Source organism: Eumetopias jubatus, unplaced genomic scaffold (genome assembly GCF_037043125.1).
Source record: "Eumetopias jubatus isolate StellerSeaLion01/CBP00866 unplaced genomic scaffold, mEumJub1_p1.0 scaffold_1, whole genome shotgun sequence".
In the NCBI taxonomy this organism is placed as follows: Eukaryota; Metazoa; Chordata; class Mammalia; order Carnivora; family Otariidae; genus Eumetopias; species Eumetopias jubatus.
In genome coordinates this window covers 58,913,477-58,930,409 of record NW_028274807.1, presented here as the reverse complement: position 1 = coordinate 58,930,409, position 16,933 = coordinate 58,913,477, and the positions used below count along the sequence as shown (strand labels likewise).

Genomic DNA, 16,933 nt, shown 5'->3' with positions numbered 1-16,933 from the left:
TATTTTTTAAAGATTTTATTTATTTGACAGAGGGAGAGAGGGAGAGCACAAGCAGGTGGAGGGGCAGAGGGAGAGAGAGAAGCAGACTCCCTGCTGAGCAGGGAGCCCGACGTGGGACTTGATCCCTGGGCCCCTGGGATCATGACCTGAGCTGAAGGCAGCCGCTTAACCCACTGAGCCACCCAGGTGCCCCTAGAAGGGAGTTTAAAGCCATTTGTAAAAGAGACTATCTATTACCACCACAAGTAATGTTCGCTGTTACAGCATTTAAATGCTATTTTATTGATATTCAGTGTTATTTTCCTAGCATGTTACCATGATATCAGTATGTCTTCCCTTCTTTTACCTTTGTAGCTGCCCTGTTGGGAATTTTTGAATTGGGAATTTTGAAATTTCTACATTGTGAGTAATTTCTGACCTTTGGGTTGTTGACCCTTAACGATACATTCTTTTTTTTTTTTATTTAATTTTATTATGTTAGCATACAGTACATCATTAGTTTTTTTTTTAATATTTTTATTTTTTAATTTTTATTTATTTATTTGAGAGAGAGAGAATGAGGGATAGAAAGCATGAGAGGGAAGAGGGTCAGAGGGAGAAGCAGACTCCCTGCTGTGCAGGGAGCCCGATGTGGGACTCGATCCCGGGACTCCAGGATCGTGACCTGAGCTGAAGGCAGTCGCTTAACCAACTGAGCCACCCAGGCGCCCGCGTCATTAGTTTTTGATGTAGTGATCCACGCTTCGTTGTTTTCATATAACATCCAGTGCTCCATTCTTTAAAAAGGATTCAATAGAGGCTTGATACGCCACTGTAAAAAGGAGAAAGAATTTGCTTTAGAAAAGAACTGAAGATTCTCAGTTGAGGTATTTAGAAATACTAGAATTATAATGCAGTAGTTAGCACACAGCTTTTTCTTAAGTTACCATAAATACTGACATTAACAGGTAATTGTTTCATTTCTATTTTTAATATTGTAGCTGAAGAAATTAAAAAGCTACGTAAACAACTGGAAGAAATTCAAAAAGAAAATGGCCGATATATTGAGTTACTGAAAGCAAATGACATATGCCTATATGATGACCCCACAATCCACTGGAAAGGAAATCTTAAAAACTCAAAGGTCTCTGTTGTTATTCCCAGTGATCAGGTTCAAAAAAATATCATTGTTTATTCCAATGGGAGTCAGCCTGGTGGACATAGCCAGGGAACAGCTGTTCAGGGGATAACCTTTAATGTTGGTCATAATTTACAAAAGCAAACTGCCAATGTGGTACCAGTACAGAGGGCTTGCAATCTGGTGACTCCTGTGTCTATTTCTGGAGTTTACCCTCCTGAAAACAAGCCATGGCATCCGACCACAGTTTCTGCACTGGCTGCCAACCAGCCTGTTCCTCTTTGTCTTCCTGCTACCATTTCTGCTCACAACATTCTCGAGCTTTCCACCTCCGAAAGCGAATCGAGTGTGCTTGGTGCCACCAGTGGCTCACTGATCGCTGTTCCCATTGGGCCTGAACCTCACCACCATCGGTCCTTGCACACATGTGTAAATGATCAAAATTCTCCTGAAAATAAGAATGGGCAAGAGAGCCCCAGATCAGTGAAGAAAACAGTCCCTGGTGCCACAAGCATCCCCACCACCTCCTCGGCGACTGCCGCAAATGTGCACCATGGAAGCAAGTCCTGCCCGAGCATACAGGATTTCAGAAATGATTTTCAAACCACCTTCGTCGTTTCAGTTACCACCACGGTCTGCTCCCAGCCTCCCAGGTCTGTAGGTGATTCTTGTCCAGCGAGCATTAGCAAGGGTGCAGACTTGGCAGGTGTTACCGCGGTGGTGGCCCCCTCTGCCCCCGGAGGAGGGAAGACCACCACTCCTGTAAGCACTCTCTCTGCAACCCCTTTGGACAGTAGTTGGACTCTTTCTTGTTCTTTGCCTTCTTCAAGTGTTAGCGCTTCAGATTTAAAAAACATGAATAGCCTTACCCGAATTTCCTCTGCTGGAAACACACAGACCACGTGGACTACTTTGCAACTGGCGGGAAATACTATTCAGCCCTTAACCCAGACACCTTCTTCTGCTGTGACTCCGGTAGTAAATGAGTCTGGTCCCAGCCCTACCACAACCAACCATGGTAGACACGTCGCTACAGGCGTCAACTTGAGTAATTCCTTTCCAGCAGATGGGCAGGCGGTTGAGCAAGTAGTTGTAACCTTGCCTTCGTGCCCGTCTTTACCTATGCAGCCACTGATTGCCCAACCACAGGTTAAATCTCAGCCTCCAAAAAATATCCTTCCTTTGAATTCAGCAATGCAGGTTATTCAGATGGCTCAGCCCGTTGGATCGGCTGTGAATGCAGCGCCAGCTAATCAAAATGTTATCATTCTTCAGCCCCCCAGCACTACCCCTTGCCCAGCGGTGATGAGAGCAGAGGTTCCCAACCAAACAGTAGGTCAGCAGATAGTGATCATACAGGCAGCTAATCAGAACCCCTTGCCACTCCTCTCGGCTCCACCTCCTGGTTCTGTTCGACTCCCTGTCAATGGAGCCAATGCTCTAATAGGGTCTAATAATTCAGTGCAAAATGTTTCGACCCCACAGACTTTTGGAGGAAAGCATCTTGTCCATATATTACCAAGACCTTCATCTTTATCAACATCTAGTTCAACACAAACTTTTTCTGTTACCGTGTCAAACCAACAACAGCCTCAAACCATTTCTTTAAATGGACAGCTCTTTGCTTTGCAGCCTGTGATGTCCTCATCAGGAACTACAAATCAAACCCCTATGCAAATTATCCAACCCACCACCAGCGAAGATCCAAATACCAATGTTGCCCTGAATACGTTTGGAGCTTTGGCCAGCCTCAATCAAAGCATATCACAGATGGCTGGGCAAAGCTGTGTACAGTTGTCTGTTAGCCAGCCTGCCAATCCTCCAACTGCTGCAAATAGTCAGACCGCCCCAGTTAACTGTGTTTCGTTAACAACAACTGTAGCATCTCCCATGACAACGGATAATTCAGCCACACTACCCAGTACTTACAATCTAGTAACTACTCCCTCAGTGAACACCGTAGCTTGTTTACCTAACGTGAAGTCAAAAAGGTTGAATAAGAAGCCAGGTGCCAAGAAACACTTAGCAGCTAACAAGTCAGCGTGCCCCCTGAATCCAGTCAGAGACGTGGGCAAGTTAGACTGCCCCAGCACTGAAGCCCCCGCAGAGCCATCGTGTAATGATGGACTGCTGGAAAGCCGCCCTGTTGTGTTACCATCTGTCGCCGTGTGCCAGGCAAATAGCATAAGTGTTTCTGGTTCACATTCTGTGGATGTTCTGAATTCTGAATCAGTGATACCTGAATCTGTACCCAGATCTGCGTCAGCAGAAGAGACTAGCTCACCCTCCCAGGCATCTGTAGCAAGTGAACATTTTGTCATGGCCCCAGCAAAATCCAAAGATTCTGCCCCCATTTTGCAACGAGAGACATCTCAGGATAAGCCACCAACTAGTTTGGCATTGTCAGATGCTGCCAAATCCTGCACTTCGGCCAACGTGTTGATTCCATCTCCAAGTGATCCCCACACTTTGGTTTCTCAGGTTTCTGGTCTGTCATCTACCGCTAGCACTGCAAATACCGACTGTGTTTCCGAGGTAGAGATCATTGCTGAACCTTGCCGGGTGGAGCAGGAGTCATCTGCTGCGATGCAAACGACAGGTCTCTTAAAGGGGCAAGGTTTGACTGCACTGCTCTCTGGTCTTGCTAAAGAGAAAGACCCTCAGAAACTGTCTCTTTCAGTCCAGGTGGACCATCCTGATTTTTCTTCGGAAAATTCTAAAATAGTTGATTCAGGTGTCGATTTACATCCCAAACAGGAGCTCTTATTGATGAACAGTGACGATAGAGACCCGGGGCCGCATCACTCCTGCGTCCCCGATCCGGAGGTTATCAGTGGTTCCTTGCTCGTCAGCAGGCAGGCCGACTCTCCCATGTCAACCAGCTCCGGTAGCAGTCGTAGTTTCTCGGTGGCATCCATGCTTCCTGAAACGGCTAGAGAGGATGTCACCAGCAGTACGACGACGAATACGTGTGACAGCTGTACCTTTGTGGAACAAACAGACATTGTTGCTCTTGCGGCAAGAGCTATTTTTGACCAGGACAGCCTGGAAAAGGGAAGAGCTGGCAGCCAGGCTGACATGAGGGAAGTTACTTCGAAGCCTTCCGAAGGGCCACCTTTAGAGGGGGACCAGCCTTTCAAAGCACAGCTGTCTAAAGAGGGTGGTGCAGGACAGGCAGAAGCAACACCAAGTGAATTTAATTCTCAGGATTCGATTGAAGCCACAGTGGATCGGCCCCTTGGGAAACCAAGTTGCTCTGTAGGAATTAAAACATCAAATGCCTCTTTACAGGTTTCCACCTCTCAGCCACCGAGCATCACCAGTTTGAGTGTGAATAATCTTATCCACCAGAGCGGCATGAGCCATCCTCTGGTCAGCTGTGCCGGAATGTCCCAAGCTTCAGAGCAAACGACTGTTCCTGCCACGGTTAACCTGACGGTGGCATCTAGCTCCTATACCAGTCAGCCTCCTGGAGCGCCTCTGATGACTGAGTATCCCCAGGAACAGCTGAATACCATTACTGGCACCATCCCAAATCCACAGATCCAAGAGCCACTCTTAAAGCCAAGTCAGGAAAGCCGCAAAGACTCTGCTAAGCGTGCTGTCCAAGATGATCTTCTGTTGTCTTCAGCTAAACGTCAAAAGCACTGTCCGCCAGCCCCGCTGAGGCTTGAGGCTATGTCCCTGATGAGCCGAACTCCAGATGGCATTTCTGATCAGGCTCAGATGATGGTCAGTCAGCTCCCTCCCGACTCTGCGAGCTCTGCAGTGCCTCTTAGCAACCCAGCACATGGAGACGGCCTTACGCGATTATTCCCAGCTAGTAACAATTTTGTGGCCTCTGCACTGAGGCCGACGGAAGTCCAGTGCACTTCTCAGAACTCGGTGGGTGAGCAGCAGCCAACACAGGCCAGTCAACATCTCCAGGCCCTGCAACAGCATGTCCCAGCCCAGGGGGTAGCCCACCTGCATAGTAACCACCTCTACTTAAAGCAGCAACACCAAGCAGGGCAGTTACGAGAGAGGCATCATTTATATCAGTTGCAGCATCACGTACCTCACGCTGAGAGCTCTGTCCTCTCTCAGCCCCATAACGTCCACCAGCAGAGGACTCTACAGCAGGAAGTTCAGATGCAGAAAAAGAGGAGTCTTGTGCAGGGCACTCAGGCCTCTCAGCTTTCCTTGCAACCAAAGCACCACGGAACTGAGCAGCCCCGCCCCAAGAGTGGTCAGCCACATCCCCACCATCAGCAGATGCAGCAGCAGATGCAGCAACACTTTGGAAGTTCCCAGCCGGAGAAGAGCTGTGAAAACCCTTCAACTAGCCGGAACCACCATAACCATCCCCAGAACCATCTCAGTCAAGATATGATGCACCAGCAGCCGGATGTTGGAAGCAGGCAGCAAGGTTCAGGGGTTTCTTCAGAACATGTATCTGGGCACAATCCGATGCAGAGGCTTTTGACATCGAGAGGCATAGAGCAGCAAATGGTGTCCCAGCCAACTATTGTGACTAGACCTTCAGACATGACGTGTACTCCACACAGGCCGGAGAGAAATAGAGTTTCAAGTTACTCTGCTGAGGCCCTCATTGGAAAGACATCTTCTAATTCAGAGCAGAGAATGGGCATATCGATTCAGGGTTCCAGAGTTTCGGATCAGCTCGAAATGAGAAGCTATCTTGATGTTCCCAGGAATAAGAGTTTAGCCATTCACAATATGCAGGGTCGCGTGGACCACCCTGTTGCCTCGGATATCCGCCTTTCTGACTGTCAGACATTTAAACCAAGTGGAGCCAGTCAGCAGCCCCCGAGTAATTTTGAAGTACAATCGTCAAGAAATAACGAAATAGGAAACCCTGTATCATCACTGAGGAGCATGCAGTCGCAGGCTTTTCGAGTTAGTCAAAACCCCGGTGCACCACCAGTCGACCGCCAAAAGAGGTTACCTTATCCACCAGTTCAGAGTATCCCAACAGGAAATGCCATCCCACCGAGGGACAGTGAAAATACATGCCACCAGAGTTTCATGCAGAGCTTACTTGCCCCTCACCTTGGTGATCAGGTCCTTGGAAGCCAGAGATCACTCTCAGAACATCAGAGGAACACACAGTGTGGTCCGTCCTCTGCAATTGAATATAATTGTCCCCCAACTCATGAAAGTGTCCATATTAGAAGAGAGAGTGAGAGTCAGAACAGGGAAAGCTGTGACATGTCCCTGGGTGCAATTAACACCAGGAACAGCACCTTGACTATTCCTTTCTCAAGTTCTTCTTCTTCAGGAGATATTCAAGGTCGAAACACAAGTCCCAATGTTTCTGTACAGAAGTCCAATCCCATGAGGATAACTGACAGTCATGGGACCAAGGGCCACATGAACCCTCCAGCCACAACCAACATGCATGGCGTTGCAAGGCCAGCTCTGCCGCATCCGTCCGTGTCTCACGGAAATGCTGAGCAAGGGCCTCCTGTACGTCCCACTAATTCTTCAGTTCCCCAGCGATCGAGGCATCCCTTGCAAGACAGCAGTGGTTCCAAAATTCGTCAGCCTGAAAGGAATCGTTCTGGAAACCAAAGACACAGTAATGTCTTTGACCCGAGTCTTCCCCATCTTCCTCTGTCTACTAGTGGTAGTATGATTCTTGGACGCCAGCAGCCCCCTACAGACAAGAGAGGAAGTATTGTTCGTTTCATGCCCGATAGCCCACAGGTACCTAATGATAATTCAGCGCCTGACCAGCATACACTGTCACAAAATTTTGGTTTTCCTTTTATTCCCGAGGGTGGCATGAATCCACCGATAAATGCTAATACTTCTTTCATTCCACAGGTTACTCAGCCTAGTGCCACTCGAACGCCAGCCCTCATCCCTGTAGACCCCCAAAATACTCTACCCTCCTTCTATCCCCCGTACTCTCCTGCTCATCCTACACTGTCCAATGATATTTCCATCCCCTATTTTTCCAATCAGATGTTCTCAAATCCTAGCACTGAGAAAGTAAACAGCGGAAGCCTAAATAACCGATTTGGATCAATTCTGTCTCCTCCCAGACCTGTCGGTTTTGCTCAACCAAGTTTTCCTCTGCTCCCTGATATGCCGCCAATGCACATGACCAACTCTCACTTGTCCAACTTTAACATGACATCTTTGTTTCCAGAAATAGCTACAGCTCTTCCTGATGGCTCGGCAATGTCACCTTTGCTTACGATAGCAAACTCCTCTGCTTCTGACTCTTCCAAGCAGTCCTCAAACAGACCTGCCCACAACATAAGCCATATTTTAGGTCATGATTGCAGTTCAGCTGTTTAAATACTGATAGACTAAATGTACATGTATCGGCTGAGACTACAAATGTGTTTGTGTGTGCATGCACACGTAATGCACATGGAGCAGGAGATCGTGTGTGTGTGTGTGTGTGTGTGTGTGTGTGTGTGTGTGTGTTTGTATAATCAATTTCCAGTTACCTTCTGAATGTAGGGAAGTCACGCCAGAGATGATGCGAATCATGGGTTGTCAAAAACAAATTATCTTTCATTTTTAACTGCACAGTGTGCTTTTTAAATTTTCTGAGGAGCTAGATTTTCAAGTTTGATTTGTAATCTTATATTCCCTAAATGCTAATCAGCTGGAAGTTGGGGGAGATCCTTTTGGCATGTGCTGGGTAGTAGTAGGAAAGAACCTAGATTTTAAACTTGATTGTTGATCATTTGTAAAGTAGATACTTGAGATAGTTGAATTGCTCTCCCAAAAATCCAGATACTTCGATACAATGTAGTGGCTCAGCACCAAATGCTTGGCCAATGTCAGCATCTAGAACAGTTTCTTACCCATGGCAGGTGTTGAATTAATATGGAATGAATGTCCATGGTTAAAGTCAAGCCGTTAGCAAATAAATGAGTTGTTTAATCAGCCTTCATTCCCAAGGTTTGGTTTAGGTAGAGGCTTCTTTCTTAATTATAACAATTCTTCAATTATCTGAACTTAATGTCTTGTTCTTCACATTAGAGAGCCATTTTATCTTTTAATTGTGCCAAGATCCTAGATGTAAAGGTCTTCCTTACTTAGCCTTAAAAATAGCAATCTAAAAAGCAAAGTACATAGACGTTCTCCATTTTGTGCTTGCGTTTTGCATCAGGTCATAAGGATAAAAGCGGTTGTATTGCAGAGTTTGGCTTGTGTTCAGTTAAAGATTGTTGTTTCATCAATTGAATTTTGTTTTAGTGTTCTCTCTTCATTCTGTTCATTTGATCCTGAAATAATTTCTGTTATATTTGTTTAATCATTAGGGACTGCTCAGTAAATAGTGTGTTTGGAATCTACACAATTATTTGAGCCTTACTTTTTAAATATTTCTGAGCAGAGTCTTTAAGCTCTGTCAGTATTTTCACTTACTGATATTTATATTTAAAATATGGCATTGTATGTTACGTTATTACCCTTCATAGTAGAATTATAATGAGAAGATGAATTTGTTCATGATTTTTCCTGATGGTGGATGTGAAATGGTGCTTCAGAAAATTGTCTTTGTATATGTCCATGTGTGTATGTGTGTGTGTGTACACAGACATAGATTTTAAAGTTTAACTGGTCCTTTAAAAATTGGCCTGCCATCTGGAAATGGAAATTGTGACCTGAGACCCCCTGAAGTATTGGAAAACTTGATGTCAGGGTTTTTAAAAGCCCCTTCGAAGTTAATTATGTACACACACACATACACACACACACACACTAATATATTGAATTTTGAAAACTTAAAACCTATGAAAACAACCATATATACTCATATTCTCAAACCTATTATTTGTTGTTGTTGTATTCTGCCAAATAGGGGATGGAGTGGGAGAGATACATATAAATGGTTCTGTCTGCTCTGTTAATAAAGTGAACCCAAGGACCAGCATTTTATTTTTTTCCTCCTTGAAAATGCCTCCTCAGGCTGCGTCAGAGCAGTTAACTCTGGCGAATACCTCTTGTGAAGACTCGGTAAAAGGGTCGTGTGTGCCTCTTGAACTGTATTTACCAAACCTTCCTCCCTCTTCCTGCTGCCCACCGAAGCAGCCTCCTGGGGGCAAAAAAAAAAAAAGGTAAACAAGAAATGCTTCTGTATTTTCTCCTTCAAAATGGTCATGGCGAAGAATAGGAATTACTTCAATAAGACAACAGATAAACACAGTACTTTAACACTTTTAATTGGGAAAAAAGTGAGATTCATGGCTTGTTTTTTAATTACCTTAACTGAGTTTTAAGTTGTAACATTCAGGTTTTTCTCTGTAGTTGAAAGGTCCAACCTGCCAATTTCAAGGATAGTGTTCGATGTGTTTGGCTCTTCTTCCCCCATCCTCCTCCCTCGCCCTGTCGCTCTCTGTCTTTCACATACACATACAAATGCACGCACGTACAGCGCAGCGGCCGTTGAGTTCTGGAGAACTGGGCACTGTTCGATGTAATTAGAACTACGGTAACAGGCTAAGGAGAAGATCAATTTGACCATTGCAATAGAAAGGCCTCAAAGCCTGGTACTTTCAGCTGTTTCTCTGTTGCATTGATTTTCTTATTCTGCTCAGCCCTGTTCAGAGATAGCGTTTACGTTTTTCAGAGCTTTCATTCCAAGCACATCTTACTTTGATCCCAAATGAGCCTCTACCCTTAAGGAAAGCTTATTTGACCATCTGAAGAAAGATGTGACCATCTGCACATAATTTGGCTCCTGCTTACATGTAGCTCTAATTATCTTACAGACCATGTGCGTATATATGTAATGATCATTGTATATAGGGACTCAATTCTGAAAGTGTTCAGAGTACAGTAATCTTACTTGATTTAAAAGCACGAGTGTATGAAATTTACCAGCAGTATATTAAGTATTTGATAATCAGAGCTACATGATTTTGGGGAGGAAATTTATTATTTAATATCTACCAATCTCGATATAGTTTTTGGCAAAGGTGTGGCAGGAAACAGTCAATTTTGGTTATAGTAAATTTAATGTTATTCTTGGCTTGCTAATATTGGACTATAGAGTGTAAGACCATTTCCACAAATAATTTTGTAATTTCTGGAAATAGACAGACATACAAATGTATGAATTGCAAATGAGAGTCATTAATTAAATTATTTCTATCTCTTTTAGTGTTGTTGATCGCATAGAATCAATTAGAGAAAGTGGTTGATTCCTGTAAACATTTAACATGGTAATTTCTAATGAGGTGAAAAATTTCAGATTTCTCATCATGTTTACATTTTTAATGTATATCAGTCATGGATAAAAGAAATCAAGTTTGATGTCATTGGTTTTTTTGGTACATACCAATTGTTTGGGGATATTTTATGCCATTTCAGGAAATTTATTTTTTTTTAATATTGTAAGACCTTTTGGAGGAACCAGGGATGGCACCTCTTTTCTAAGTAAGGTGTGAGAGTCCACAGTGATCATGCTTTATGAAATTTAACATATTAGAACTGTGGAAAGAGAAGAATGAGGAGGGAATATTCTTTTGCAGCAATTTCCAGTTACATATCAGGGTGAACCGCAATAAAGATCAACTTTTAAAAATCAGCCTTTTTTTTTTGTTTTGTTTTCCTAATCAGCCTTCTTAAAATACAAAATTATTTAAACACTTTAAAGAAAATTCATTTGCTTTGCTCTTGCCTTCTAACATTATCCATGTCATGGAGAGGCTAAAATTTATACTCAAAAAAAAAAAATGTGGAAACACATTTTAATGGGAGTGAAGTTTTAAAAATTTGAGAAAGGGTGAAGACTTACTACTCAGCGTCTTCTTAGCTTTGTCCTTCGTCTGATCTGCAGGTACCTAGGCTCCTCTTTTCTTCAATCTGCTCTGTGTGAAACGGGTGGCAGGGAGCCTGCTCATTTCCTTAGGATGATTATTCCTCTTGAAACTTGAAGGTTTGAAGGTTTATTGGGCCCATCCATCTCTTGGATCATTGTGTGATAGTGAGTCGTGCTCCTAAATCAGCGATTCCCAATTCCTGGCTTTGGGAACCACTGTGTCTCCTGTTCTATTGAGGGGCAACAAGAATTTCTTGAAACAAAGTTAGTTCAGAATTAATTTAAAATATTGAATGTGCCATACAGTTCTGTTCCTTGTTTTGTTGAACTTGCTTTCTTCCCATGGGGGAGTTTTAGAAAGTGCAGAGGTGGTACCAAGATCAGATGGCTTTGGATTGATATCTTAGGGTTCTGGAAATTGTAATTCTGTTGTCTGTATAAATTCTGCCTTTGCCTGGAGATAATTACCTATGGCTGTGTACATCCAGAAGGGCAGTAATCATAGCCAAATAAACTAGTGTGAAGTTAATCTGTGAGTGATGATTTTATAATACCTATATGCAAATTAAAGGCCAGAAATTCATTTCTTCTTGAAGTATCTTTTTGGCTAAATGCTCCCAACAGAAAAGGGTTCTTTTTTTTTTTTTTTTTTTTTGACTTAACCATATTCTCTCTGCATTCTACATTTTCTGTGTGAGACTGACAGTGTTTTTACCAGAGTCTGTGGGGGACACCGAGTTTAGATTGAGGCAGTCCAGCATGAGGACCTTCTTGGACACAGAGCTTCTAGTTCTGACACATGCCTCTATTCTGGTACTGCACTTTACCTGAAACTGTGCCTCTGGTCCGAAGACCAGCCCTTGGAACATACTACTCACCCACTCCTCTGTTGTATAGCAAAGGACCAGCCAGAAGGGTACGTGCCATGTAAAGAAACACCCAGAACACAAGAACAGCTGATGTTTCTCACTGTTGCCTTATCATTCTCTGAGCCGTCTTCGATGCCGATCTTGTAAAAAATGTACTATTTAGAAGCAAAACTCCTTTTAAACTCTGAGCTTGTAGGTGGTGGTCATTCAGTATCGTTCCATATTTGCACAAACCCTATCAACTGTAGGGCTCGGGTGCAGGCATGTTTTCAGATGCTTCCGAAACACGAGCCAACTTCGGTTGAAAGTATTGGCTATAATACTCAAATTGGTGTTATTTTGGATGGATAATCCGCATTATCTGTCACCAGAGATCTCATGAGACAGAGAACGCTTGTAATTTAACACTTTTAAAAACGATGATCATAAGTTGTGGGGGTTTTTTGCGTTTTTTTTTTGTTTTGTTTTGTTTTGTTTTGGCTCAGTTGTGTGTGCAGCTCTACACCATACCATGTTATAGGAACTTACAGAGTTTTCTCCGTCTCACTCCTTTACTTCTCTGGATCTCTTTATCCCCATCCCTTAAGTCTTAAAACCATTTTCATCCGTGGGGTCATTGAGGCACTGGACGTGACTATATTGGTAACCTTTGAGGGAGTTAAACTGTTGATCTTCCAAGAAGAAAGGGACCAGACAGTGTTGCTTAAAATGCTGCAGTTGTGTTACTGTGAAGAAAAGATTTGCTTCCATGTTCAGCAGGCCATATATATATATATATATATATATATATATATATATTCATTTTGGTAAAAATAGGTGGGAAAAATCTGAGAACATAATTACCTTCACAAATTATTTATAGATACACTGGGTGAGAGGCTGACTGTAGGGCAGTCGCCAGAAAGAAACTTAACTGCAGTCTTTCAATAGTGTAATATTTGTATCTATCCCCACGCCAGCAATGTCTGCTGTGTACTGTGTCCTCTTGCTGTAAATCGCCTGGTTTATAATTCTAATGGGAACTAATTTGTTTCGTAATGGAATCCAGAGCAGATATGTATAATACGATCAGGATTGTCCTGCAGTTGTATATAAGAATAGGTCCAGCTTATTTTGACATCTTTTTACAAATGCATTGTATGAGGGTGTGAATATTCTGAACCATGCTCTTGTTTAAAGTTTTGAAATTTTTATTGGTAAATGTAACATTTTAATGGTTGTAATAATTATTTGTATAGATATGAATATAGTATTTTATTTAAGAAAATAAACTTTGCATTTTTGCATTGTGAATTCTGTCTTTTCTGATCATTGCATGTGCTGCCTCAAACCCGGTATTAAAAATGACTTCTCTTGCATACCAGAGTTTTCTATTCAAGTAATCTTCCAGTTTTGCCAAAATGTCTGAAAATAATACCATGACACATTTCCCATGGGGAGTGTGTTCCTGATCAAAGAGTCAATCTCAAATAAATTATAATTATGACCAGTGCCATACTGTTCGAGCAAACTATACACCTCTGTACCTATTGTAAAAAGTAAAATTAGAATTTCAGATCTGGAAGAGTATGGAGAGATGATTCAGCTAGACTCCTCCTCACGTATTTATAGTGGAGGAAACTGAAGCACAGAACTTTGGAATAAGAAATGGGTCTTTTATTACAGCTACCCACATCAACTTGGTTACATGGTTTTTTTTGCAGATTTTATTTATTTGAGAGAGATAGAGCGCATGGGAGCAGGGGGAGGAAGGGAGGAGGGGAAGGAGCAGAGGGGGAGGGACAAGCAGACTTGTGCTGAGTGCAGAGCCCAACGCAGGGCTCGATCTCATGACCCCAAAATCATGACCCTGAGCTCAGGACCTGAGCCAAAATCAAGACTCAGAAGCTTGGGGCGCCTGGGTGGCTCAGTTGTTTAAGCGACTGCCTTCGGCTCAGGTCATGATCCTGGAGTCCCGGGATCGAGTCCCGGGATCGAGTCCCACATCGGGCTCCCTGCTCAGCAGGGAGTCTGCTTCTCCCTCTGACCCTCCTGCCTCTCATGCTCTCTCTCACTCTCTCTCAAATAAATAAATAAAATCTTTAAAAAAAAAAAAGACTCAGAAGCTTAACTGACCGAGCCACCCAGGCACCCCCAACTTGGTTACATCTTACAAGCATGAAGTTTGAGGGGGGGGGAAAACAAGTTGCAGGGGAGCTTGAACAGCATAAAGTGATATAAGCTTAAATTCCTATAAATCAAACAATTTATTGTTTAGGGATACCTACAGATGTGATAAAAATTATAAATTAAGGAAATGATAAACCCAAAGTTCGGGATAATGGGTGCTTCTTAGGAAAGGAGAGAGGGGGATTGTATTAAGGAGGGGTTCTTCAAAAGCACTGGTATGTTCCATTGAACTGAATAGTAGATACTCAGTTGTTTATCTCACTTACACCTGAACTTTTTGTTTTATGAATGAATAAACTACATTCTAATATTAAAATGAGTAAAATGAGGCTGTTAGAGATTATTTATTCCCATATCTCAATAAAGCTGTTCTTTTAAAGGTCTTTCCACATACATACATACATACATACATAAATGTCTTTCCACAAAGAAAACTTCAAGCCCAAGTGATTTTAGTGAAAAATTCATCTAAATATTAAAGGAAGAAATAACACTGATCTACCCAAACTCATGAGAGAGAGAAAGAGGAATCACTTACAAACTTGTTGTAGGAAGTTAACATAACCTTGATACCAAACCTGTCACAACTTATAGCAAAAGAATAGGCCAATATTCTTAAGGAACATAGATGCGAATATTCTAAAGAAGATGGCAGCAAACTGCATCTAGTGATACAAGGAAAGAATTGTGTGTCATGGCCGAACGGGGCTTACTTCAGGAATACAAGGTTAACATTTTAAAATCAATTAATGCACTCACTGTCTCAGAATAAAAGGGGAAAAAAAACACATGGTAACTCAAACAGTTGATAAAATTCAGCATCCATTCATGGTAAAAACTCTAAACAAAATAGGAAGAGAAGGGAACATTCTAAGTGACAAAATATATCTACAAGCCGAACAAAACACAAAACTCCAGCTCATATTATACTTAGTGATTTCCCCTGAAGTTAAGAACAAGACAAGGATGATCGTTATTTACCAATCTATTCAGCATTTTATTGATGTTGCCAGCCAGTGTGTTACCAAAGAATAAAATTACTCAAAACTGTACAATATTGCTGGCAGAATAAAGGATACAAATATCAAATCATTTTGTTGTACACCCAAAACTTACATAATAGGTCAATTATATCTCAATAAAAAAAAAATCGAAGGCTTACTATAAAGCTCCAATACTTAAAACAGTATGATATTGGCACAAGGAAAGATAGTAGACCAATGGGAAGGAACAGAAATCTCAGAAATAGATTACACATTGTAGTCAATTGATGACGAAGATGCCAGTTGCATTTCAGTGAGTGAAAGGTGGTATTTTCAATAAATGGGACTCTAGCAACTGGATATCAGTATGGAAGGGGAAAAATCCTGGACCTCCTTATTTCACACTACACGCAAAAATTAATTTGAGTTGGGTCACAGACCTAAATGTAAAAGGTAGAATACTACAGCTTCTAGAGGGATGGTTCTTAAAATGTAGCCGCCAGAACCCTGGGGCTCTCTGAGGCCCTTTTAGGGAATCTCTGAGGTCAAAGTTATTTTTATGACAGTACTAAGGTGTCACATGCCATAACCATATTGACATTCGCACCGATGGTGCAAAAGCAATGGCGTGTGAAACTGTTGGTGCTTTAGCACAAATCAAGGCAGTGGCACCACTACTGTGCTAATAGTCATTGCCTTCCTGGGCGCCTGGGTGGCTCAGTCGATTAAGCATCTGCCTTCGGCTCAGGTCATGATCCCAGGATCCGGATCCCTGCTCAGCGGGGAGCCTGCTTCTCCCTCTGACTCTGCTGCTCCCCCTGCCTGTGCTCTTTCTCTCTCTCTCTCAGATAAATAAAATCTTTAAAAAAATAGTCATTGTATTACTTTAAAATTTTTTTTATTTGAATATAGTTGACACACGATGTTACATTAGTTTCAGGTGTACAACATAGTGATTCAATTTCTTTTTACATTACTCTATGATTGCCACAAGTGTAGCTACCATCTGTCACCATACAATGCTATTACAGTACCACCGACTATATTCCTTGTGTTTTACCTTTTGTCTCCATGGTTTATTCATTCCATAACCCGAAGCCTGTATCTCTCACTCCCCTTCACCCATTTTGCCCCTCCCCCTACCTGCCTCTTCTCTGCAACCATCAGTTTGTTCCCTGTAGTTATACATCTGATTCTGCTTTTTGTTTGTTTATTCGTTTGTTTTGTTTTAGAGTCCACATATGAGTGAAATCATATGGTATTTGTCTTTCTCTGTCTTATTTCACTTAGCATAATACCCTTTAGGTCCATCCATGTTGTCACAAATGTCACGGCTTCATCTTTTTTATGGCTGTGTAGAATTCCAGTGTGTGTGTGTGTTTGTGCATCAATCATACCTTTCTTATCCATTCATCTGTTAATGGACACTTGGATTGCTTCTATATATTGGCTATTGTAAATAATGCTGCAATAAACATAAGGGTGCAAATATCTTTTTGAATTAGTGTTTTCATTTTCTTTGGGTAAATACCCAGTCGTGGAACTGGGTCAGATCATATGGTATTTCTATTTTTAATTTTTTGAGGAAGCTCCATACTGTTTTCCGCACCGGCTGCACCAATTTACATTCCCACCAACAGTGTGCAAGGATTCCTTTTTCTCTACATTCTCATCCACACTTGTTATTTCTTGTCTTTTTGAATCTGACAGGTGTAAGGGGATATCTCATTGTGGTTTTGCTTTGCATTAACCTGAAGATTAGTGATGTTGATCATCTTTTCATGTGTGTGTTGGCCATCTGAATGTCTTCTTTGGAAAAATGTCTACTCGGGTCCTCTGCCTATTTTTTAATCAGATTGGTTCTATGGTGTTGAGTTGTATAAGTGCTTTATGTATTTTAGATATTAACCCCTTATTGTATATGTCATTTGCGTATATTTTCTCCCATTCTCTAGGTTGTCTTTTTATTTTGTTGATGGTTTACTTCGGTGTGAAAAAGCTTTTA

The 16,933-nt window shown here is 42.1% G+C and overlaps 1 protein-coding gene across 2 annotated transcripts in view; it reads left to right on the top strand.

Annotated features, from left to right (window-relative positions):
• Positions 1-13,069, top strand: part of USF3 (upstream transcription factor family member 3) — a 50,345-nt gene extending 37,276 nt beyond the window's left edge. For both annotated transcript variants that reach the window (XM_088024534.1, XM_028110586.2), the window contains exon 7: positions 981-13,069. In XM_088024534.1, coding sequence (XP_087880660.1) covers positions 981-7,426 — 6,446 coding nt within the window. In that variant the 3' untranslated portion in view covers positions 7,427-13,069. The remainder of the gene's footprint in view (positions 1-980) is intronic.
• The last annotated feature ends 3,864 nt before the right edge of the window (positions 13,070-16,933 follow it).